The 24,740-nt window shown below is 39.5% G+C and overlaps 2 protein-coding genes and 1 long non-coding RNA gene across 4 annotated transcripts in view; 1 reads left to right on the top strand and 2 right to left on the bottom strand.

Moving 5' to 3' along the window:
* Positions 1–2,467, bottom strand: part of LOC121956227 (proline-rich protein 29-like) — a 7,305-nt gene extending 4,838 nt beyond the window's left edge. Inside the window, exons 1-2 of the mRNA XM_042504358.2 lie at positions 2,389–2,467; positions 1,981–2,080 (exon numbers count right to left, since the gene is read on the bottom strand). Of these exons, the coding sequence (XP_042360292.1) occupies positions 1,981–2,080; positions 2,389–2,457 (169 nt within the window). The 5' untranslated portion in view covers positions 2,458–2,467. The remainder of the gene's footprint in view (positions 1–1,980; positions 2,081–2,388) is intronic.
* LOC148186440 (uncharacterized) overlaps positions 1–24,740 on the top strand; it is a 27,392-nt gene extending 2,652 nt beyond the window's left edge. Inside the window, exons 2-5 of one of the 2 annotated variants that reach the window (XR_015774876.1) lie at positions 1,164–1,246; positions 8,664–8,780; positions 21,321–21,398; positions 24,100–24,740. This is a non-coding gene — a long non-coding RNA (uncharacterized LOC148186440). Of the gene's footprint in view, positions 1–1,163; positions 1,247–1,970; positions 2,468–8,663; positions 8,781–21,320; positions 21,399–24,099 lie in introns of those variants that run through there. The other variant, XR_015774877.1, reaches the window with a different exon arrangement.
* Positions 18,972–20,425, bottom strand: rprml (reprimo-like). The gene has a single exon (XM_088069024.1). It carries the CDS (start codon positions 20,131–20,133, stop codon positions 19,693–19,695), a length of 441 nt encoding a protein of 146 aa, XP_087925150.1. The 5' UTR covers positions 20,134–20,425; the 3' UTR covers positions 18,972–19,692.

Below are 24,740 nucleotides of genomic sequence, written 5' to 3'. Positions count from 1 at the left end.
GTCCTCTTCTCTCCGGGCGACTGGGTGATTAACCCACATTGTGTCAAACTGAGGTGGTGATTGTGAAGGTGCCGAGCTCAATTTTCTCACCCTCTTGTTGCTCACTATTTGTTCGTCGTGGTAGTGTTTCACCTCACAAAATTATTTCACTTCCTCCCAGAAATATAAATACACTCTCAGTCAAAGAAAATCTTCTCAAGATAATGTAATTCTACGGTCATTTAAAACCCGGTTTTATAGGAGTTTTAATAAATATTTGTCACCCAGATGAATTATTAAATGCTTTCATTGTGAATGATATCTCTGGGCACCAGTTGTTTGTTAGCTCAGTGATGCAACATTCAGTAACTTGACAGACTTTGTGATATTTCACCGTCTTGAAGGGGTTATGTCAATTTCATAAATAATACAGGAATAATGTCAGCTAATGTTAGTCTGACGACTGTTCATGCAAAGGACATATGACTCACTGAGACGTGCTGATGGCTGGTTGGGCTAGATCAGCCTGACCCTTATCGCTCTCACACAAAACATGTCCTCGTATTATTCTTGAATAATACACCAAGCTACTGTATCCCCTTCTTATCTTTTTTTGGTCAGTTTCATCATCCTCGATGGTTTCATCAGCATTTTTAAAAATTGTCAATGACAGTGTTCAGTCTTTTGGTGTCTTCAAAAAAACATAACTGATTGTGCTGTTCAGAATGACAGAACCAAATGAATGCACCCAGAAGAGTGGCAGCTTATGTGCTAGTAACAATGGCAGACAATTAATGTTAAAGGTAGAATCGACTCAGTTATATCGGCCAACAAGTGTGGTACCAGGAAGAATGTACCATCTCTAGAAACAAACACATAAATCAATTGATAGATAATATAAGATACGATAATAACTAAAGATAAATAAGTAAAACACTCAAACTCTAAATACGAGGTAAATGACAAGATAAAAGATAAAATAATAAATAACTATTTTAAAAAATAATGAAATGATATATGAAATGGTAAAACTGTTTTTTAAAAAAAAACCTTAATGTATGAATAAATAGTAAATAGAAAAATATATAAAGTTAAACTAAAAGCCAAACCGAGTAAGATCTTTGTTGCCTTAACCTGACCGTGACTGTTTCATAACATTAAGCATGTTTTTCTATGTGTTTCAGCTGTGCTGCCTGCATGTGACTATGAGACGCAGAGGGATGTGACTATTTGGTGGTTTTTGACGACCTCGGATGAGAACGTGTTGGTAAGGCCATTTACGGTGAACACCATTTAAACCTACCAGCATGAACCTGTAAAGATTTTTACTATAAGCATTCAGATTTTCCAGTGACACAGAGGGCAGGGTTTAAGAGGTCTGTGCAATCTGGAAACAAATCATCAATTTACATGACTTTTGTGTTGTGACATCCTTCAACTTTCAACAGCTTTTGAAACATTTGCACCAAAACACAAAGTCTCTGCTTGCATCTCACAATATATGCCGAGCCACAAGTTTTGCTTTAAATTAATTCAGTTTAATTTAGAGCACAAGATTCTCTTATAACCCGAGTAAACAAGTTACAGTAGCTGAATTTAGGCAGCCATTATAAGGGTTATAACCCCAAATCCATATACACAGTAACAATTTTTTTACATTTACCCAACACATTGTGTTTATAGTTACAAAAACAGGCAGCTGGAAGAGTTGGAACCTTTGAATCTCTAAACTACATACCACTGACTTACAAAACTTTACTGTAAATAATTGAATTACATTGACTAAAACCTGCTGCACCACTTGGACACGAATTCAACACACACTCTCGCACACAGACTCATGCACACACATTTTATGCAATTGTCCAAGCTCAAATGTAGACCATAAATAATATATCTGAGTGCTTGCTAGCAAGCTGGTTATGTGACAGTCAGGCAGGAACAGCCGTGAGTGTGAAATCCTGAGATTTAGTTTATGTGTGCGGTGACAGCCTGCCATACCCTCCTTGACGTGACCACCAGGCCTAATGGAAGAAGCAGAGCCAGGAGGCATCACGGTCGCTGGGAGCTGCTGTAGGATAGTGGTGGGCTGCTGAGGAGCCTGGGGAGGAGAGATGGGACTGTAATGAGGCTCTCTGCCTGGAGGCACAGTGGCTGAGAATAAACCCTATCTATACAGAGGTGAAGCTCTCCTCCACAGGAAGGAAAGAAAAAAAAAACGGAAGGTTATTTTCCCGTATGCAAACAATATTAAAAACATCACTTCTTGTCATATCAGAAATTATTGTATTATGACGTAGGATGATTTTGTGTTTCAGCTAAACAGAGAGCAGCAGGCTAGTTGTTGCTATGAGCTCTATAGCTATTAGCTTAACCACAGAAGAGAATGAGTTAATAATGCACACTTACAGGAAATATCTGAAAAGCATGGGGATCAAACGGCTCAAAGTGTGGATAAATATCTTCTGTCCACGCCATATGTGAGAGCTTGCGCTGATATTATTTATAAGATTCTCTGTATGTAATTCTAACCTGTTTGCTGCAATGCAGAGGCACACAGTAGCAGGTTGCCAAGGTGCCAAAACACAAGTCTGCACACACGTATGCACACAAGCTCACCCACACAACACATACACATACACATACACACACACACACACACACACACACACACACACACACACCAAACCACACACACACCCTCTGTCTGTGATTGCTACATTGACCTACAGTATGCAGCACAGGCTGTTTGTGTAATTAAGCTCACTTTAGAAGCCAAAACAAGAGCAGCTGGGAACTCAAAGAACTAAAGCTATAATACATTGTCTATAAAAGTATCCACCCACACTTGACTTTTTTTATGTTTCACTGTTTCTCAACAGTGAATCACAGTGGAGGTAATTAGTTTTTTATTACAGGGATCAAACAGGGACAAGAAGCTCTTAAATGTCAACAGAAAGAATACCTACAATTTCATATAATTTAAAACTTAGTTAGGCTTCTAGATATTAATAGTATGAAATGAGGTAAGACTTTACTTACTCAAGTGTATGAATCAACAACTAATCAACAACCAATTGAGAAGTTCAAGTAATTATGATGCTAATTAGACATTTGGTGCTTTTTGTGAGTGATTTTAATTTGCATGCTGGCATTTCTAAGTATTTTATTTTCTGAGCACTAAAATGTAGAGTGCTACTGGGAGACTGAAATATTTTTATGGTGCTTTTCATTTGTACAGAACAAGAATTGAAACGCAACACTTTCTTCCTTCTCACATTTTTCAAAGGTTGAGGTTAAAGATCTAAGACATTTTTAATGTACTCAATACGTATATATATCTCTCAAATTTTGTCAACACATTTTTAAAAATCCATGTTAGTGAGCGCTTCTCCTTTTCTAAGATAACCCATCTGTCTGACAGGTGTGGTTTATCATGATAAAATATTTAGATGCTGCCTAATGGCTACAGTATTGCATCAGGTGATAGCATAGACTGCATACTTAATCAACAACCTAGATAGATGTTTAGAGAAAGAAAAACATCTTTTGCATCTAAAATGGGTAACTTTTCATTATAAGTCCCCCACTTACTTTGTAGCATTTATTAGCAGTTTAAAAACAGATTGTACAAAGTCGCAGTGTTGCTGAAACATAACGAAATGTAAAGTTTCAATGCAGACATTTATTCTGGTTATTGGGTTAAGTAAAGCATAGTTTTGTTTATTTGTTTGTTTTGAGAAATACCATATCAGGACATTAGAATGGCTATATACTCACAGAGATTTGTGCATGTTCATAATCATTAAATAAATACTTTATTTATACACCATATTATAATAATAAGCGATTTCATTTTTTTTAGATTTACATGCAAACAGTTTAAATTGCTTTTGAAGCAGCTGATGAATAAACATTCACAGCCACAGAGTTGTGTCTTACGGTGTTATAAACCATGGTGTCACTGAAACTTTTACACCTCAGAATCAGTCTAATTTGTTAAAATCGATTTTTTTGTCATGTTGACAGGGAACACGGGTGAGTACATGCAGGATGGATGTCATCACTCTAGTTTTCCCTGATTGTAGGAACTAGTTGCCCTGCCTTGACTTACCACAAGTCTCCCCACAGGTGATTTTCACGTCTTAATAATTAAAATAACAGCAATGTGGCCACTGGTGTGCGTTTACAGAGTGCTCACAATGCAACCCTGCCAACAATCCACATATAATAGACGGTTAGAGCCTGAGAGCCTCACTATGGCAGACGACACTAATTAGCACACAGTTTACATTCACTATAGTGGCTGCCTTCCACCTCTCCTTCCCTCCTCCACCCTCCCCACTCCCTGTCAGTGGAAGGGGCCTCTACAACCCCATCGCATCTACAGCTCTGTAATTAAAACGCTGTAATCTGGGTGGATCGTCTCTATTTTTAAAAGCCCGCTGTCAGCGTGTGGCTAAAGTGACACAAAGGGAAGCATCAAGCGGTGAAAGAGGAGGAGGAAAAGGAGGAGGAAGCGGGAGGGGGGGAGATAGGAACGACCGCAGCAGCAGGTGATGACCAACTCTGTGAGAGATGAGGAAACTAATAAACTATGTTTAATTGGCAGCGTGGCCTAAAGATAATTAGCTTCCTGTTATCCAGCTCAGCCCACGCAGCTCGCATCAGCTCCTTAAGATTAACAGATTGTTTTGTTTTTTGTTTTTTGTATAGGAACAAAAAGAAAAGAGAGACATGCTTCAAAAACACCACCACAGAACTGTAATCTACGTCTCGTGTGAATATTTCAAAGATTAACATCATAAACTAAGCCTTGACAATGCTTTAGTATCATAATTTATCATTTATGATATATTTTATCACTGGAAAATTTGTTATGGTGTAATCACATTGTGTAGTCATTTGATTTTACATGCAGTAGCCATAATGCCATATTGCCAGGCAAAAATTCAAATAATTTACTGAAATAAAAGTTGCAAGTAGCTCTGTAAAACACTGCATTGCAAAGGGTCTGTATTCAACATCAGAATACAACAACAAAATATATAAAGGACATAGGTGTGAGCAAAGTGTACTCAAAGTGTCAAAACTTAAAGTACCCATGCAGCATGTCAGTGTTATGTTATTATTGGATCATAATAGCTGATACATCAGTGTATATGCAGGACTTAAATGCTGTGATTGGACAAACTAAAGCAAATTGTAACTACTTTAATTTGCTGTTGGGTAGTTTAAGTTATATCAATGACATCATGCTGCAGGGATTACTTTTTTTTAATGTAGGCTGATGTGGAAGTTAGCGTCACCCTGGTTCCCTCATCAGAAGCCTATGCAATTTTTCAATTCGATTTTGGATTATTGCAGAAAAAAAGCTCTTTGGGAAACAAATGTATATGATACTTACATGTTTTGTTCAGCAAGGTAATCTTCGGAAATTACCACCACATTTCTGAGTTTTAAAGCGTAATTGCAATTATAGGAAATACAAAGCTATAATTAGCCAAAAAACTTACTATACCACGGTTGCATGACTTCAATGTCACTACCACAACAAGGCTGTAAAGCTTGATGATGCAATGCAGTCTCAGTTAGCCCCTTGTTAGCAGCTGCCTTTTAAAGAAACAGCCTTGAAAGCTTCAAAGTTTGTGACTGGCATATTACCGATGTACTTCATGTTGTAGAACAAAACGTGAAAGTCTTTTAAGCTTGTGTTATCCACAGACCTTATGTCAGGCATCTAACCAAAAACCCATTAATAAATAACCCACTGACTTTGAGAGGAGGGAAACGGGAGTGCAAAATGCTAACTATCTCAAGGTTTCAGGAGTCATTCCTGAACTAGTCTATTATGTTTTTTTATTAAAATCCTGATCTGAAATGTAACTTACTAACTGTAACTGCCAAATACATGCAGTGGAGTAAAAAGTGCAACATTACCCTCAGAAGTGTATGGACTTTTGGGTAAATGTATAGCTCTTTTCCCGGTGTGCAAAGAAACTGCGAACCATTTTTATGTCATGGGGAAGTTTATAATCATCATTCACACCTGGGTCAAATGACTTTGCAGCATTCATGGGTATTTATCAGCTCCGGCTCCAATCGGCCGTGATGGAAATACAACACTTGGGTGAACATGCTAATTTTAGCCCCTTCACCTGTGAAATGGAATGAGGCGTCGTCACAAAAAAACATCTGTTTCTGCCGAAGCAGCACTCAGACAATGATCTAATTTAGTCTGCACTGTGGAAAGAGAGTCTGAATAAGTAAGACATTTCTTCATACAAAAGTAACCACCAGTTAAGTGTTCAAGGGCCTCCATGCTGCTTTCTACTGTTTACTTACATGTTTTCCACTTTACAGCATAAAATGAAAAGTAAATTAAAAGTATCCCAAAGCTGGCCTTAAGAACAGTACTCTAGTAATGACATACTACTACTGCCATACTGTGACATACTGTTTATCAAGTGGGGCTGTCAGTAACTTTTTTAGGTGGCATTAATTGCTAGATTTTTTATAGTTAATTGTGATTAATCACATATTTTATTACGTGTTTACAATTCCATTATTTAACAATTCAAAACCGTTTTGAAGTCCATATTAACGAGGTAAAGCAAGTCTCACCAGATTGTCTTGATTGGGGCTCAAATAACAGCATTTATTGTTTGATGTTGGCTGGTCTGCGGTCAGTTGCAAACCATTTAATAGCGCAGTAGTTTACTTCTTTGGTTTAGTTTCATCCACAGGTCCGTAGTGATTCTGACATTCTAAAATAGTGTTTTTCAGTCTTTGGTGATACAGGTGCCCACTGACATTGTCTGATCAGCTGCACCTCCATGCTCTGCTTGTATGTGGCAACAACTTCAAGACTGTTTAGGGACTCCAATATACAGAAATATTCAAATACAGTAGGCGAATACTTATACTGCATGGGAAAAACTGCATTGTTTTTGCCCAAAACTGCATGGGGCTAGCATAAAGTGGGCATATCTGTAAAGGGGATCCAGAGAGCCCTTTCTCACTCAGATATCTTGAGGTCAGAGGTCAGTGGACCCCGGTAAAATGACCATACCATTTTTCATTGCCAAAATTTATCCTAACTTTGGAGCGTTATTTAGCCCCCTTCCTGAAAACCAAGCATGACATGGTTGGTACCACTGGATTCCTTCTAGTTTCACATGATACCAGTATCATCATTGTAGCTTTAAAACTCAGCCTGTTACAGCTGCTTTAAGACCAGGCCAGGATCGCCCATGACTAACGCAATTTTAAAAAATATTAACACGTTAACGCCAACAGCCTTAATATCAACATAAGACCTTCTTTTATAATTATTATTGTTATTATTAGACATGGTCATGATACAGACTCACTCTGAGTATCTTTAGGTTTTTATAAGAACATTTCAGAATTCATATATGCATGTGTGATATATGTCAAATATGAATGAGACCCTGGAGCTTTCTTAATCAGCTTGCTCTAGGGACTGGGCTGCTGAGGTATGATTTAATTATTTGCACTTCTCAGCAATATTTAATCACACTCAAGCACACACACACTCACAGATGGTCATCAGTGCTGGTTAAAGGTTTAGCCCATTGCATTAGGGATCATTTATTCATACCCCATGGGTGGAGTGGGAAGGCCATGCATGAAGATGCCCAGCAGTTCTCTCTGCATCAAAGCTAACAGCATTAACCACATTAGCTGGATGTTCTGCCGAAGGCATTAAAAGCACATGGCATGGCATTACTGTTGGCTAAAACTTCTTCAAATGTTATCCTATTAGTGCTCAGGTGTTCTCAGGAGTTGTCGCCACCATCAGTCGCGGGGATGCTGACAGTAAGATGGCAGATTTGAAGTTAAAGCTGTTATCATTAGTCCATAAGTCTGACTCACTTCCACCACCTCCCTCACACACACACACACACACACACACACACACCTCTTTTGCCCCTCACCCCCTGCGGCATCAGCTCAAGAACATGGCCATTACCTTTTCCCGTTCCTATGGCAACACCACCCTGCAGCCCTTATGTGTTGGTAGCAGTGTGTGTGTTCGCAATCATGTGTGGGTGTACGTGCGTGGCGCAAGGTTTGTTTAGATAATGTCAGCGAATAGTACAATCAATTTTTTTTTTAAGGTTCTATGTCGTCCTCTTCCTCTCGCTGTCTGTCACTGATAAATGTGCACCGCTCACAGCCGCAAGACACTGTTCAACAATAGATGGCCACAGGTTGTTGTCCAGTGTACGTTCACAGAGTCAAAATAAGTTTTCCGTTGTGTTGTAATTAATTCTGATTGACCCCTGCGACGGGCTATTAGTAAATGTCTGATTAGAGCAACTGAACAGTCAGAGAGGCTTGATGCCATCTCACCAGAGGCCATCTGGTGTCAGGAAAGCAAAAGTTTGGATTCATCTCAGCAGCAATGTTCTGTAATGGTGACATAACAACAAGGAAGAGAGGAAGAGATAACATATAGCGATGACAAGAGCACAAGAGTGACACGACAGAGCTGAAATAGAGTGAAGGGCAGCGCAGAGACAGGGTGGATGTTATTCTCTTTGGCACTCCGCTGTCTGGCATGTAGGGATGAGTTGGAAAGAGAGCCAGGGAAGCAATGTGAGATAAGGCTTTGAATATATCTCCTCTCACTCTCTTCTTTTTCTCTTCTCCCTAAGGAGGAGGGCTGACTGACAGACGCTCCCCAACACCACCACCTCCTCCCCGGGCTGTGGGCAAGCTTTGTATAGTGCCTACCACCAATTCGAGCCAATTAACACGTCTCCATGCACACTGTGAGTTTATTAATACATAATAAACTAGTTAGATGCAGACACCAATTATCTTGGATTTGGCCATTTAAATGTGAGCGGTTGGGGGAGGTGTGGCGCAGGCAATGGGAAGGGTTTGCAATGGTGCTGCAGACCAGTGCACCGGTTTCTGGTCAATACAAGTGATTTTCAGTGGAAATCAATGGGATGTGATACCCACCATTCCCTTGAGAGGACGCGGTCATTAGAGAGGAGCATATTAATGTTTTAGAATGAGGCCTCTCTCTGTTGGATGTTTTGCTTTTTGTTTATTGTGTGCTTGATTAGTCCCATGGTGATCAGCTCCATCTAAGGCAGCCAAGCTGGTGTCATTGTGTCTCAGCTCCCTCTCTCCAGTGTTCCTCTGTGTACACTGACTTAATCAGACACATCCTCTGCCAGGCTCCCTTCTTCTGTTCTGATCCCCCAGTGCCGAGCTGTCTCCTCACTCCAACTGGATCAGCGCACATATCCAGATGCAGGATTGACCTGGACGTGATCCTCGATTAAATACAGAAACAGAGATGGAAGATGGTTTAGTGCAACGTATGACTCGCCATCCCTCATGAGAATTAGATTTAACCTTACTGCCGAAGGCCTGCACAGACAATGAGCCTTTGTGTTATTATGCTCCATCTAAAACTTTCCTTCGGGTTGGAGGCTCATTAGATGATTTAATTTACAATAGTTTATGATTTCCTCAATGAAATCACAAACTATCTGTAACAGTGAGTCACTCACTGATGTGCCTGCTCTGCCTCTTTTTGTCTCATGCATAAAAGCTGCAGAGCATAATCAGACTATACTGTGCTGCTAACGATCACACTACCACTGGCTTTCTCTCCGTTTGTGTCAGTTTAATGCAGACATCTGTTCCTTCTGAATATGATTAAGCTCCTAACACAAAATACCACGTGTGAGATCCAGAACAGTGAATACTGAGTAATAATTTGCATATTGTTTGTTGTGACTCATACAAAATGGAGTCACGCCTTTTAAGAGTGCAAAACCACCACCTCCTTGAGATTACTGTTGTGATCAATATTTTGCTTTTAAAGCTGGGGGTAGGCAGTTTTATTTTGACATCATTCGGCAAAAATCTCATCTTGGACAGTGCCGATTCTGGACTTTGTTACTTACGTTGCACTTACCCAGTCTCACTCCCTACTTACCATATAATGTCCCCTGGCCAGAGGCCCCGCAACATTAGAAACTTACCTAAAGGGATTCCCTTTAGCAGAGGTATGAGACAAACATAGCCTTGCACTTTTATTGCTTAAACCTAAGGAAGTAAACCTAATATTGAACATTTTTACCTATGTAGGAAGTTTATTTTGAAAAAAAATATTGTATACATTTAACCAGCGGAAACTGTACATTTCCTATAAAAAACAAAAGACACAATGTATGTAATGTGTGTAAATAGACAATCACCCAACACTGATGAATGAGGGGTACCTATAGCATCAAAGTTTGAGGTGTGAGACCACTGACCAAGCATCGGTATTTGATGACTTTGGAGTGAGTAGGTCCATGCCTGAACCAACAACTTCAAGCTCTCCCTTCTCCCCGGCAAAACAGTCCACGATGGCAGAAAGTGAAGAGGATTGACAGCAGGGTTTGATAGCCAGCTTGTTGTCGTTTTGGGGGTCTGATTAACAGTGAAAGAGCTATGCAGTAACATTAAATTAAATATGTGTTTCCAGAAAAACTACATACCCAGCTTTAATAAAGCACACAAATAAAATAAGTGTTCACATCCGCTGAGAAATTTGTGAGAAGGAGGATAATTAATTCTTTTCACTTCAGAGCTTTTGCTGTTCCCTATTTTCACTGGCAAATTCCTTCTGCTTTTGTCAGAGCCACATTTCCTCTTAATTCTCATTTTATTATTAATTTTTTTTTTCAGTTTCTTCTATTACTACATGACAACATATGTTTGTATGAATTCAACAGTGCTGCTGGTTCGTAGTGACTGAGGGAGAAATCGTTGAGACTGCGGACAGATAAAAGGCATCAGGAGAGGAAGGGTCAGAGCTGCTGGAGTGAGATACACTAAAATGCTGCCAGGGGGAGTTCAGGACCAGGTAGATAAAAAACCACAGTGACACATCACATCAACCAAAAACAGGACACAACACCTTGTTTATAGCTGACAGCAGAGTCTTACTGTGAAATCAACAACAGTCTCATTGGCAAATGATGCTCACATTCATGCTGAGAAGATGTGCTGCATAAAAAACACATTTGTGAGTGCAATATGATATGAGTGTATCATTTTGTGGATGGTTTGAAATGTGTTAATTGAGCTAAGTGTGTGTGTGTGTGTGTGTGTGTGTGTGTGCATGCGTGTGTGTGTGCGTAATCAGCAACTTCATAGTGTTCTGGGTAATGAAAAGAATGAGGCAATTTTGTTGTTTGTTGTTCATTTGCCTGCGCATAATGGATTTGTTTAAAATTTCATGAGACTGGATGCGAGGACAGTTGGTTCCCTGTTGAATTGGATGCAGCACAATTTGCCCAGGGTGATTTGGAGGAAAGGTGTGTGTATGTTTTTCCGTATGTGTGTGCATTTGTGCATGGACTCGTGTGTGTTTACAGTGCTTTTATTATTTTTTGGGGGGGGGGGATACTATCCGTTTCAAAGGGTTCAAGGAGGTGAGGGGTCTCAAAACAACTAAGAAAATGAACAGAATTGCTTTAAAGGAATACTTGTCCCATCAAATGAGAATTTGTATATTAATTACTCAACTAGGGATGCACGATATTGTTTTTTTTGCCGATAGCCAATATGCCTATATGTAACAACTCGTTTGGCTGATAACTGTTATCTATATATATCCACTTTTTCCCCACCTAATTTTATTGAACATAAAGTTTCTTCTGTAGCGGAATTAATAGTATATTATGCATACTTTTACCACCAGCAGAGGGAGACATTAAGGACAGTGCTTTTCAGTGTATGTATGTTTGTTTCACGTTATTGCATGACACAAACAAACCAACTGATCAACACAGAGGTAGACCAGCATCTCCCATGTGCAGAGAGGTGAAATTGCTGTTTTTGTCCATGGAGTCTGGCTTTGAGAAGAGCAAAGATAAGATAAACTTTCATTTCAGTTTTAAATACTAAGGTTATAGCAACAGTGCATCTGTTTGGGAAACACAAAGCCTAGGACTAGATAAATGAGACTTGACTAGTTTTACTGCAGGAGTTGTGTGAGAATTTGTGAATAAATGTTTTGATATAGTTTGGTGTTGTGAAATCCTGACCTCTTTTACTTACATTCATCAAGAATTTTCTCAATTTTTGGATCCCTCATTCACCAGAGGCATGCGAAAAAAAACCTGTTAGATGCCGAGGGGGCACTGATGACACCTTTTGCAATTATAGTCAAGTCATATTACTTTGTGTGTGTATGTGTGTGTGCGTGTGTGTGTGCGCGTGTGCCAAAGGGAGAGAGAGAAAAGGGTGTTCACATCCACTCACCTGTGTGAGATCTGAGATACCGTTGCCATTCCTCAACTTCATTGCATGAATTGTTATTGCTTCCTCCTTTGAATACAACACATCCCATTAGAAACAGATTGAATGGGGCTGAGAAAGGCCACTTCATCCTTGTGGGACCTGTGTCGGCATAGAAAACAGATCTTTTGTGCATCATGTCCTCTAATCAAAAATACCATGGGAATTTGAAAAGGCTTTCACACACAGTGTCGCCTACACCGACAAATCTGTATTGTGTTAAACTTTTCGGGTTAAAAAGGGAGCACAACAAGAGAACTTCTGCCTTCACTGTGATATATTAGGTATTTTCACTCAAAGCCAAGCTTCCTGGAAGAGCTAACTTATCACAGTTAAGTGCTGAATGCCACTGGTGGTTTAATTATTTCCATTATTTCCGTCCTGATTTCATGGCCAGCGCTTAGTTCATTATTTTCCATGAGTTCTCTGCTGTAAAAGGTCAGTGGTGACGCTTCCTGACAAGCAAATGTATATTAGCCTATAGAGAGAATGCTCGAAACACAACAACTGCGCACTATGATTAGGGTGAAGGGTTAACATGTTAGTGTTTTGTTCCCACACCGCTACTGCACCATTAGCCTATTAATACCCTCTTCATGCTCTTATTATAATCAACTACAGCTCAACCTTGCCAAGCAGTCCGGCTTGTGGTCCCACAACAGCACACGACTTCCTTCTCAAATAAATACACCATGATTATTGCAGATCATTCAGTTGGGAAAAGAGAAGCACCATAATGAGCACCATCCATGTGTCCGCAACAGATTGTGGACACATGGGTGGTGCTCCATGCTAACTCTTTAGCATATGCTCAGTGGTAGTGGGCGACTCGTAGTGCCTCTGAAGTGAGAAAAGAAGAACTTTTAGTGGATCTTAGGCAAGATGGTGAGTAATTCTCATTGACATTCAGCCAAGTCAAGGAAAAGACTTAAGAAAGTTACAAGACTTACACAGAAGAATCAGAGAAAAATAATGTGTTTTTAACTGCTTTAATGAACTCATGAAGAAACATTGGCTTTTTAGCCACATTGTGGTCATAATAAGTGGGTTTTGCAGAAACTGCAGTCTCCCTAATGTATTCATTAGCAGTAATTCTGCATCAGTGATGTGTGTTAAATTGCAACGTTCAGTGTCAGTGCTAATTGTGTGATGCTGGTTTTGTGCTGTGTAAAACAAGGGTGAAGCACTAAATTCTGGACTGTATTGTCCTATCCTCATCTTCTCAGTACCCTCCACAGACTTAATGAATACATAGACAGCGCATCTGCTATCATTGTGCTGGTGATGTCATTTGGAGCCAGAGTCTGCGCAGTAGAGATGTCTGAGGTGTGGAGTTCCTGCCTATACAACCAGCTGATCAATCACAACGTGCTATCAGAAAAACGAAAATTGAGCAAACAGTGAAATTTATTTGACATGTACTTTTTTTGTTTGGCCCATGTCCCATCCGCTAGGATGGGGTTAATGATATATACTGCAGCCAGCCACCAGGAGGCGATCAAGATATTTGGCTTCGGTTTTAGGAGCTGTCATGTCGTCCATCTTTATATACAGTCTATGGTACCCTAAGAGCAACATTCATTTTCGTTGCTCCTTTCACTTCCATCATCCTCCATCCCGTTTTCTTGCAAGATGCTACAATGACAGACAAAGCATTAGCCTCTTAACTTTAACAAACAATGTTACAGGCAGCTTAATGTTAGTGCTGTTAAGCTCCTCTTAGTTGTAACTGCTAAAAATGATTGCTTTGAATAACTTTGGTAGCTTCCTCGTGAGCCCACCTTGTTGTCTGACATCCTCAGTAACATTAACAGGAGATGAAGAGAGACCTGCTGCTGTCTCACTCTCTGTGTTTTTTTTCATGAACTGAGGGCCATATGGTTCATGATGTTAAGCTTTGCTAGTGTTGACTGTTGATAGATATACTGCCATACAACACAGTTATGATGCAAATTTATGATACTGATTAATTCATGTTCTACAATGCAAATTTGCTCCAAGTTTAATTCCTGGCTGTCTTTCAAGCTTAACAACTGCTGATATGGGATACATTATTTTTAAACTGCACCACTTATGTTCTCCTTTCCTTTGAGAGAAATCAGTCAAAAACTGTTTCCCATAGTTTTCTTTCTTTCCCTTTCCTTTTTTTCCTTTTCTATTTTGGAACCCCACTTTATTCTTTGAGAAAGACATGACTGTCCGTCGGTGTTTCAGCAGCAGCATAAACAGTCACTCATTCAGCTCCAGCATTTAGTGACAAATTATAGAGCAAGGGCGGACTAAACCATTTTGTGCCTTTGTAAAGGGTTAGAGGGGCCTTGGAGAGCCTCTGCTGTTGTTTTTAATACACTTATTTATTCAGCCAATTTTAAATTAGTTATAGCAACTAGAAATAAATAATTGCATACAGCCAAACTTTTCAGTCTGGGGCTTTTCAGGTGATGGTTTTGCATAGCATTTTTTTAAATATAACTTAAGAGTCAGGTCTGAGCCTAACTCCACCCACTGCAGAAATTATTAACAGTACTAAAATTGGACAAGGGGCTAAAGTTGGGGTGTGAGGCAGTATTTGACTAGTTCTTTTGAAGATATACATTTACAGACATAGAGTGTAGTGCCCACCGTCCGCACTCAGCACTTTTCTGATGTTAGTACTGTTTGCAGTGTTAATGATTTTAGCTGCCTCAGCCACCTCAGTGTTGAGAGCAGTGTGCAGACAATCCCAGATCAGACGTTAAATGTCACATACAAGGGATGCTTGATAATGTTGGCATACTCAGTATTGGCCAACATGCTGATTTCTGCAGCCGATGTGACATATCAGTATTTTTTAATTATTCAGTTTTTTGAGTTTTTTGAACTGACAGAATGAACATATGTAAAACATCAACCCTTAAGTTTAAGCATTTTTCTTATTTTGTGCAATGAGTGAATATTACATACATTGAAAAGCATTGTATTTCATGTCTCCATCTGCGGGTTAGCCATCACAATAACAGTACGCATTATATGATGTTAATTCCACTACAGAAGAGACTTGATGGTCACTAAAATTAGGTGGGAAAAAAGAGGATATATCAATATCGGTTTTTAGCCAAATGAGTTGGTATATATTGGCATATCAGCTATTGGTAAAAAAATCCAATATCGTGCATCCCTGTTATATGCAGCTCCTTTAAAACCAGCCTCCTTTGACACCAGCCTGTTGTATTTCATAACAGTGCAGTTGTATCATATAGTTTAGTGCTCAAAAAACATGTTTAAGTACCTCCTTAAAGGCTAAATGTCAATCCTACCAGATATGTTTACATTGATGTAGTCACTGTTCTGCTACAGAGTATGATGCACGCTGCTATGTTTCTGTGGTTGCAGTCTTGCTGAATTGCCAGTGAGTGACATATCCATCCTGTCGCTGTTGTTTTCACACCATACATAAATGGCCAGCGTTAGCAGCTGCTACAAGTACTTGACAATTGCCATGTGGATCGAAGAAATAAGAATTGTTATGATCTGTAAATCATCTTACAACAACTTGTTATTGCTTTGCTGATCTTGACCATGCTTTTACTGTTGCTATTTTGCTGGTTGTGGCACAGAATGGCGATGTTCCTGTTCTGATATTCTGACATCTCGGCCTACAAAGCTCTGATTGACTCAATTGTTTGTCCAACCGAGGAAACAGGCCGCAATGAGCACAACACCAGATATATTTAAATAAGGGTGAAAAAATATATATATATGCACAAGAGGTCTGAAACTAGGCTAACTTCAGGCAGGGGTGCTGCTAGAAACTTTTGAGCCACCTGACAACAGCAAAATAATATGCATCTATAACCAGTGCTATATTCCAGGGCCTCTGTCAATCAGCCCTCCCCTAACTGAGCCCCTTACTCACCCTGTGCCTGCACTGACGCAATGCCTGAGCTACTGTGCAATATCTTTTTAAACTGAGTTTTCGTGTACCGAGTGATTAACTGAACAATTCACTTATCTCCAAAAATAGCATTCTTCATTATTTCCAACAAGTACATGCAACCACACCAGCACAATCATATTTATTTTTACCCTGAAGATTACATTACAGACTGTGGAAGAAAAGTGTCAGGCTCACAAAGAACTGCCATAAATGTCCCTAATAGCAGCTCTCTCTTCACCAAAATTACTGCATTTATTGCAGTAGATATTCCTGTGTGACGTCTTACAGGACAAGTGTGTAAGATTTGGGGGGATTTTAATTACATGTAGCAGTAAGGATTGCAGATTGCAACCAGCTTAAACTTCTCCTGGTTAGAAGTTCTTCTAGTTTATTTATTGGGAGGTTTTTACAGGGAGCTGAATTATCTGCTAAGGTCTCCTTTTCTCCAAGACAGACTCAAAATTGTAAAAACACTACATAAAGTTTCATATATTAAAAAAAACAAAAAAATCTTGTAATTTTCCAACGCCCCTGTTGTGGAGGGGTCGCAAACTATGATGGCCTATACAAAAGCACGTATGGCCCTATAGAGCTGGTGTCTGGCCTGACAGTTCTGGGCTTCTGTAAAAACATGGCACTTTCATGGACGAGGACCTGCTCCCTGTGTTGATATAAATGGCTCACTGTGTGGTAACAAAAAAAAACAACTCGCTTCAAATGTACTGATAAATCTTGTATCTGAAGTTAATATTTTGAGTGAATTCACAGTCTCTGTGAATGCTTATAGTGTCAGGCTGCAAAAGAAAATGTGATAATCAGGCTGTAACCCTTGATCTTTAAAAGCCTGAATCATTTCTTCTTTCATATTAATTGCTCTCTGCCTTGTCCACAACAATAATGCACTTCACACACAGGTTGCACCATGTCAACATGTTAAATACACAGTATTTTTTTTATGCATGCATTATGTGTGTTGTGTCTGAAACAGATTAAGTTCTCAGCCGTTTAAGTCTAATTATCTAATGAGTTTATTTATTAATGTTGTTTTTCTGAGATACTTGTGGTTGAGGTCAGAATTTGCTGGTCTGTTGCACATCAGTGTCCAATGTGTGCACGGTGAATGGGCACATGTGTGGATGCATGGGTGTGTTTGTAAGGATCCATCTACCCCAGCTCTCCTAACAAGTACTGAAATAATAATGAGAACATTGGTTTCTACTGAGTGGGGCACGAGAGAGAAGTAAGGGGGGTGCAGAAAGAAATACAGAAGAAATAGAGGTGAAATTGAAGCAAAATGCTGAGCTAGATACAACGGAAACCTAATATCTGACACCCATAATGACACTCTCAGAGTTTTCTGTCTGGCCAAAATAGAATTTTTTTCTTGAGAAAGGAAAGGAAGACACAAAGGCCAGTAAGAGTAATGACATCTTAAAGCACATGGACACTTTATGGGTGTCCTCTTTGTTTGAAATCCTCATTTTCTCTCACTTCTTGTATATTCACATTTATGCTCTCTTTTATAAATTTTCAGATGGCACAAAAGAACAAGAACATGAGCTTTGAATGCCATACTTTTACTCTTAAGATGCAGTGGGGGCTGCTGGGAAGTTAAGTGGTCAGGGTGAGCCTGAATGTCCCTTGATTGCAGCTGGTCACTGTTCAGAGAGATCAGATTAAGAGCTGTGAAGCCAATATGAGCTCGGCAGCCTGTTGTCTACAAGATGGATAACTCAGCCCGGCCTCTCATCACCTCTCTATATAAAGCAGCAATAAGTGCCAAGCTGCTTCAACTGAGTGCCTAAGTATTAAAAGTGCTTGTTTCATGTCATCTTTATTTTTTATTTTTTGTCTTCATTTTAAGCTTTGTAAGATGTTGTCTTAGTAACTTCCTGAACATTCATAAAATGACCGAATTTCAATTTAAAAGAGCACCTACAAGAGTGTGTTAATGTATTTAGCAGTGGCATCGTTAGGCGTGGGCGTCCAAAGCTTCAGCCGTGAATATCTTTTAAACAACCCCGTATCTATATATATAGGCTATATGTATTTTTCAAAAATGATAATAGGCCTAAAAAAAGCCCCAGATGAAATAATTTGTCATTCCATTTGTACTTGCACTGTGCACTTGCACTATTTTTTTTCTCATTACAATTCATAATCTTTCTAAAAAAGATGGCAGAGTAAGAAAAAAAATTATCAAAATGAGCTTGAAAAAGACAATACCGATAAGGATCCACCAGACCCCCCCACTGGCGCCCCTGATATTCAGTTCATGCTTTCATCTTTTGCCTATATCATATATATGGTATATCTGATTAGATGTAAGAGGAGAGGTGGATTAGAGAACACTGGTTTGTTTAGATCAATTTTTTTCTTTTATTGATTTGATTTGAATTAGAAATTAAAAGGTAAGAGGGCTGGACAATATGAAGAAACTCGAAAATCATCATGTTTTTGATGAAATACCTTGAAGCTTAGAAAATGACATCACTTTACTGTAATGCATCCATTAAAACCAGGTAAAGACAACACTTAATATATTTTGATATCCAAAATCTAAGATGACGTCTAGTCTCATATCACGATATCAGTATAATATCGCTCTATTGCCCAGCCCTAAAAAGTAACACGTTTTTCTAGAGATTGGTGCGGTACGAATTCAGTAAGTTAAAATGCAAACACAATATTGGAGGAAACATTTATGGTAATTAACAAATGACAAAGCTTTATATGGTAATTTTAATGTTTTAATTGCATGCTGCAATTTCAAGTTTTTTGGTACAAAATAATTCATGCAGCATCAGTGGTTTCAAAAGTGCAAAACGGTTCCAAAAATCACTTTACATATCAATTAGCGAGCATGCCAAACAGGACCAGAACCACTCCATAAAGCTGTGACGGAGTTCCTTGAAAAACGTGCAAAGATTTCAGTATTTATTAACCAAACGAGACCAAGAAAAATAATTTGTATAGAGAATACCCACATGTCCACCACGTCCACAACGTGCACTGTCAGACGTGGAACTATAAAGAATTTACAGTCATGCTTTTTGACAGTTTTGAAAACATTCATTTACAATCATTTCAAATTTACAAAAAACAGAAAAGCTAACTGGACAAAAAATGAGGTAACAGTTTGTAAACATTTCCATCACTTTGATCAAGTTGGCAACATTAAATTCAATCAAAAGATTCAACAGATCGGCCCACGTGTAAACAATTTCCCGTGTTTTACGCACAAACTTTACGCACGGACATTGGTCGCTGGACTACTTTTCTGTCGTTTTTCGGAAGGAGATGCGAAAAAGTTTTTGCATATCTTTCCTCACTAAGACACACAAAGAGAGCGTGTTGGAGAAGTACATGCAGATGCAGATCTTGACCTGCTGTAGGAAAAGCGCACCAGATCCTCACACTGGCTCCACTTCTCCACAGTATCTGCTCTCCGTGCTCTAGCTTAGCCCGATCATGACCGTCTCCACATCTTTGGAGGGTCTCCGGTCCTTCACCAGGAAGTTAATCATGCTCTCTGATTTGATCATCAGGTTGCAGCCAAGGAAAAATATACCGAAGACGACCGTGAGCGACAACACGCACAGCACCGCGATTTGCACCACACGCATGACGAAGAGTTTGCGCTCGTCTTGCACTAGCACCAGAGACCCCCCGCCGTCGCCGGTCACCACGTTGGTAGTGCCATTGCCGGAGTATGTCGCCAGAGTCCCGGCCAGGGTCTGGCTCCCGTTAAACAGCGCGCCCTGGGTCACGTCGAAGAAAGAGACGTTCATGTTTCCTTGCGAGCGAGCAAGCAGCAGCAAGCAGGCACGCGACTCCACTCGGCAGGCACACAGTCTCACTGCAAAACCTGGACTCCAAGAAAAACTTTGCGTCATGTGACTGTTCAGACAAATATAAGAGGAAGAAATCCCCAAAAGAATTCGCAGTTTAAAGTCCAAGTCTACAGGCAAACATCGAGTTTTGCAGCCTGAGTGCGTAATGACATCCACATCACCGGGCCGTTGCTGTAGTCACAGAGCGTCGCATCAGCTGCAGCCAAAAGTAAGTTTCTTCAACTTAAAGTCCACGTTTTCCTGACGTGAAGTGGGTCTTCCGTGTTTCCTTCCGCTGTAATAAGAGACAGTCCCTTTGCGTCTGTGTTCGCCTGCGAGCGCTTCTTTTGTGCCAAGTCTCTCGTGCGTTTTAAAGTGATGATGAGTTCCCCGTGGACCACACCTCCACAACTCACCAGGGGAGGTAGACAAATGGCCTCAGATAGTATGCTGCTCTTCTGGTGTAGAAACAAATAAATAAGAAAAGTCGATTAGAACAAGGCATAATCTGACTTTCAGTTTAATCCTTATTTTATTTTACATGTTTCAGTTATTATCTTATTAAGTGCATATGTTTCTAATGCAAACAAAAAAAACTGCGTTAAATGCACATTTATTTTTTTATTTATCTTGGGTAATGTAGAATTTTGACTCGTGCATGCATGCAAGAAATAATCCTCCAACAGGTGAATACATTTCAAACAAGTGGCACTTCCTGTTAGTCTCTTGGTTCAAGAAAACTGTGGCTAACTGACTGACTTTTAAGTGTGGATATTTTAGAGTGTGCTCTTCTAAAACACACCTAGCACTCATTTCTGCACATCAGTGAAAAGCCTCACCAATATTGATTCAGACATTCATTAACTTTGAAGTCTTTTCACCAAAGAGTTGAAAATCATTTAAAACCCGAAATCATTCAGTCCGATGAGGATCAAAATGAGTTGTCATCTGCGACTTTGAAGGGGTATTTATAGAGTTTGATGTCTGTTGCTCAGGGAACTGTCACTGTGACTTAGGGGCCTCAGAGAGAGAGACCAATATAGGCACAGCAAGTTATAACTTAGAAGTGAAGACATGAATTAATAATCCACAATTGAACTATGGCAAATATTTATCAGAAATATTGTCTCCCCCGCTTTCACTGTGCCTGCTGTTTCCTCTCAGGCAGCGGCTCTAATGAAACTCCCTGAACAGCAGACTGCTCTCTGTTTTTATTGGATGTGTTGTTCAAATACCACTTTGTCTTTCAGGTGTTGTGTGTAACTACTGCAGCTGCCCGGGCCACTAAATGGAGGTGAAACCCCTGAAGACTGACAAATGAGCCTTGGGTAAGGAAATCATTATTGATTCTTTTTACAGTAACAGTATTCTTCTGTCTGTCTGAAGCTAATGTTATTCTCCCTCATCACTTACCTCCTTCTGCATGCATAATGTAAGGTTTTATTTTATCAGGCCAGTATCTATAGGCAGTATTTGTGGAATAAAATATGTTGATATGTACAGTGCTATAATGTGATTTTTAACTTAGATTAAAAAGATTAATAAAAAAAATGTAATAGTCTACTTTACCCAATATTATCTCTGTGTATTTCTACCTCTCAGACTTTAAAGGAATGCTAATACATTTTTGATGAATTGCTAAAAAAAAAAAAAAAAGCGGTACCCTCTCACAAGGTCAGTGCTTAATTAATCAAAATGTCCTCCCAACTGTGATTTAAAATAATTTCAGAGATTTTATTACAAGATGACTTATGAATATTTCAACTGATTTTCATCCATACGTGAAATTCTGACATGTCTGCAATATTCTTCCTGTTTTTCTGATGACTGTAAGCAGATATCTGCTAGACGTCAACACAGATTGCTTGATGGATGGATGTGTGCCCAGTAGGTTTGAAATTTATCCAAGAGGCCAGTTTGTGCTGCAGCAAAACTATCTGATAGATATGATTTCCAGCCAAACTGTGCGGGGGGGGGGTCAAACCAACCACCCAAACACTGCAGTATACCCTAATACTAGCACTGATAGTAATGATTATGGCAATTTGTTTAGTTTCTGCACAATAACATTTTCTAATGATTATTAACCAAGTTAGAAATCATTTAACTATCCTGACTTGAGTATGCACCATAGATTGTATATAAAGATGTATGACACGTCTCAGCTTACCCTTACTGTGCAAAAAAGAAGCCAAAATATCCTGCATAATCTTGCTGCAGTCTTGTGCTGGCGTCACTTAGAGCCAGAATCTGCGCAGTAGTGACCCAGGGTGGTTAAGTTCCCACCCATACACCCATCCAACCAATCACGAGCAGCTTCATTTACCGCAAGCGCACTGATTGGCAAACACCGCTGTCAGTTGTAACATCAAACCCTGTGCTTATAGCATCAAATAACTTAATTAAAACCAAACCTATATGAGAAAAATGAACACTTGAACAAACATCAGGGTGGTTAGAGCAACCTCAAATGACAGAAAACATCTTTGAAAAAAAAAAAGTTTGACTTATACCATGAGTTTTTAGTTTTGCCCATGACCCATCCACTTAAATTGAGAGGGCCCCCTGTCAGTGCAACCAGCCATCAGGGGGCAATTGAGATGTTTTGGCTTCACTTTTAGGAGCTATCATGTCATCTATCTTTATACTGTATACAGACTATTGTGTGCACCAATTTGATATTTATGATCTAATTACATCAGCAAAAGATAGCAGGTGCTGTAACTAATTAATATAACTTAATTATATTATGTATGAACACACTCAAATGATCATTAAAGAATACAGCAGAGAAACAGTATTTTCCTATTTTATTACAATACCTTGCTTTTATTTATATTGATGTGAAATTATCAGCTGCACTGGTGAACCTCAACATGTTGATGGGGAAAAAAACTGCCTCAAATTTGAAAAAATCTCCCCAAGACTTGTCTGCAGAAAATTAATTTGCTGTTTGTCTAAAAACAAAGGCTATGAAATTAAATTTGGGACGCTCCCGATGTCTCGGTAAGCAGCTTGCAGCCACCAACTGACAATCTTGTGTACAAACAATGATTAGCTTCATCCACAAATACCTTTCCTAAGCCTGGAGGTGGTTTATTTTCAGATCATTTATTAATGGATGATAACAGAACAAGGAGTGTTTTTTTTTTCATGTACAATAAGCTCAAGTAATCTCATTAGCCTCCGGATTTGGTTCCTGCGAATTAATTGGCAGCATGTAAATCAATGCTGCGCAATTTGATTCTGGTCTATTATTCATTGCAGGGTGATTATGGAAAGTAGCTTGTACTTACTCTTTATCTCTCTGTCAATATGTAAATCCTCCGCTACAGTTAAAACCTAACAATGCTTCTTTGAGGCAACGCAACTTCAAAGAATTTGCAAATAAGGGGAAAGGAGCTGCGAAGTGGAGGAGGGGGAAACTTCAATGGTCATGCTACACCTTTGAACTAATTAGAAAATCTTTGAAAATTTGTCACATCATTGTTAGATAAATTTCAGGAAGTTTTGCCCCTTAACAAAGCTCCATCGACTGAAGAACTCGTGGCTGATATATATTATACCTTCACACTGAATACTGCACATTTCATTGATGTTGTGGTCACATGTGGAGATATGTATCTAAGTGGTGGTATATGAGGATATATTGTTATGAGGATGCATATAGACATGAATGTGAGTGTCTGACTTGTTCCTAAGCAACAGTAGACCTGTGAGCCCAGTGACAGATGGTTGGTGAAGTTATTTTGGTTTAGAGGAGAAGGAGAAGGAGAGGGAGGGAGCAATGAGGTGCCTGGACGGAGGAGAGAGGGGAGGAAACGTTTCCACTTAACATGAGGGAATTGGCAGCCTAGCAACGCAAACTAAGTGAAGACATCCATAGCAACAAGAAGGTGCTGTTTGACCCCACCCACCTCCCCTCTGCTCTTTACCCTTACATCCTTTTTGTCCGTGGTGCTGACAGGACTCAAAACGGACACACCCTTTCAGACTTTCCTCACAACTTCCTTCTTTTTCAATTAACAGGTTTCTCCTAAGATGCCCCTTTATTAGCTCATCAAAGCACCCAGAGGACTGCGAGGAAGCCGCCATGTCTCTGCATGTGCTGGAAAGTGAGTGCAATTATGTGCCAGAAAACACGGAGGCAAGTAAAGTGCACACTAACAAAGTGTCTTTTGGATATTAAATATAGATAAAACAAGTATCACGAGACGCAGGGAAAACCATGAGAGGCCTTGTTTTAGTCTTAAGGGGCTTGCCACCTTTGGGACTCTTAAAGAAGTATTTTACTGCTGGAAAGATGGCCTTTTAATAAAACAAGAGTGTCTCTGCAGTAGGACGACGCAAATACTTTTGAAATAAGTGCTATACAACCAGAGAAAAAGGACACATACAACTACCAGAATGCAATGCGTCACACCAGACCAATAAAAACTCCTGCTGGTGGGTGACATGATGCAAACTCGTATAAATTGAACAATAAGAGTGCTCCAGTAGTGAGGCCCAAAACCCGGAAATGAGTTAGCATTTTACCATTCATAGTTCCCTCGTCTCAGAGTGAGCGGTTTTCTGAATGAGTTTTTGGTTAGATGCCTGAAAAAATGTCTGTGGTTAACATAATCTTAAGAGACATTCAAGTTTTGTTTGATGACACAAAATACATCAGG

The sequence above is a fragment of the Plectropomus leopardus genome, chromosome 18 (genome assembly GCF_026936395.1).
Source record: "Plectropomus leopardus strain MGB_pleo_1.0 chromosome 18, ASM2693639v1, whole genome shotgun sequence".
NCBI lineage: Eukaryota > Metazoa > Chordata > Actinopteri > Perciformes > Serranidae > Plectropomus > Plectropomus leopardus.
The sequence above is the reverse complement of the archived record's forward strand: the minus strand, read 5'-3'. Positions and strand labels throughout refer to the sequence as shown.

Excerpts from the sequence above, each read along its gene's own strand:
- rprml (XM_088069024.1), bottom strand. The coding sequence starts at position 20,133 with ATGACGCAAAGTTTTTCTTGGAGTCCAGGTTTTGCAGTGAGACTGTGT.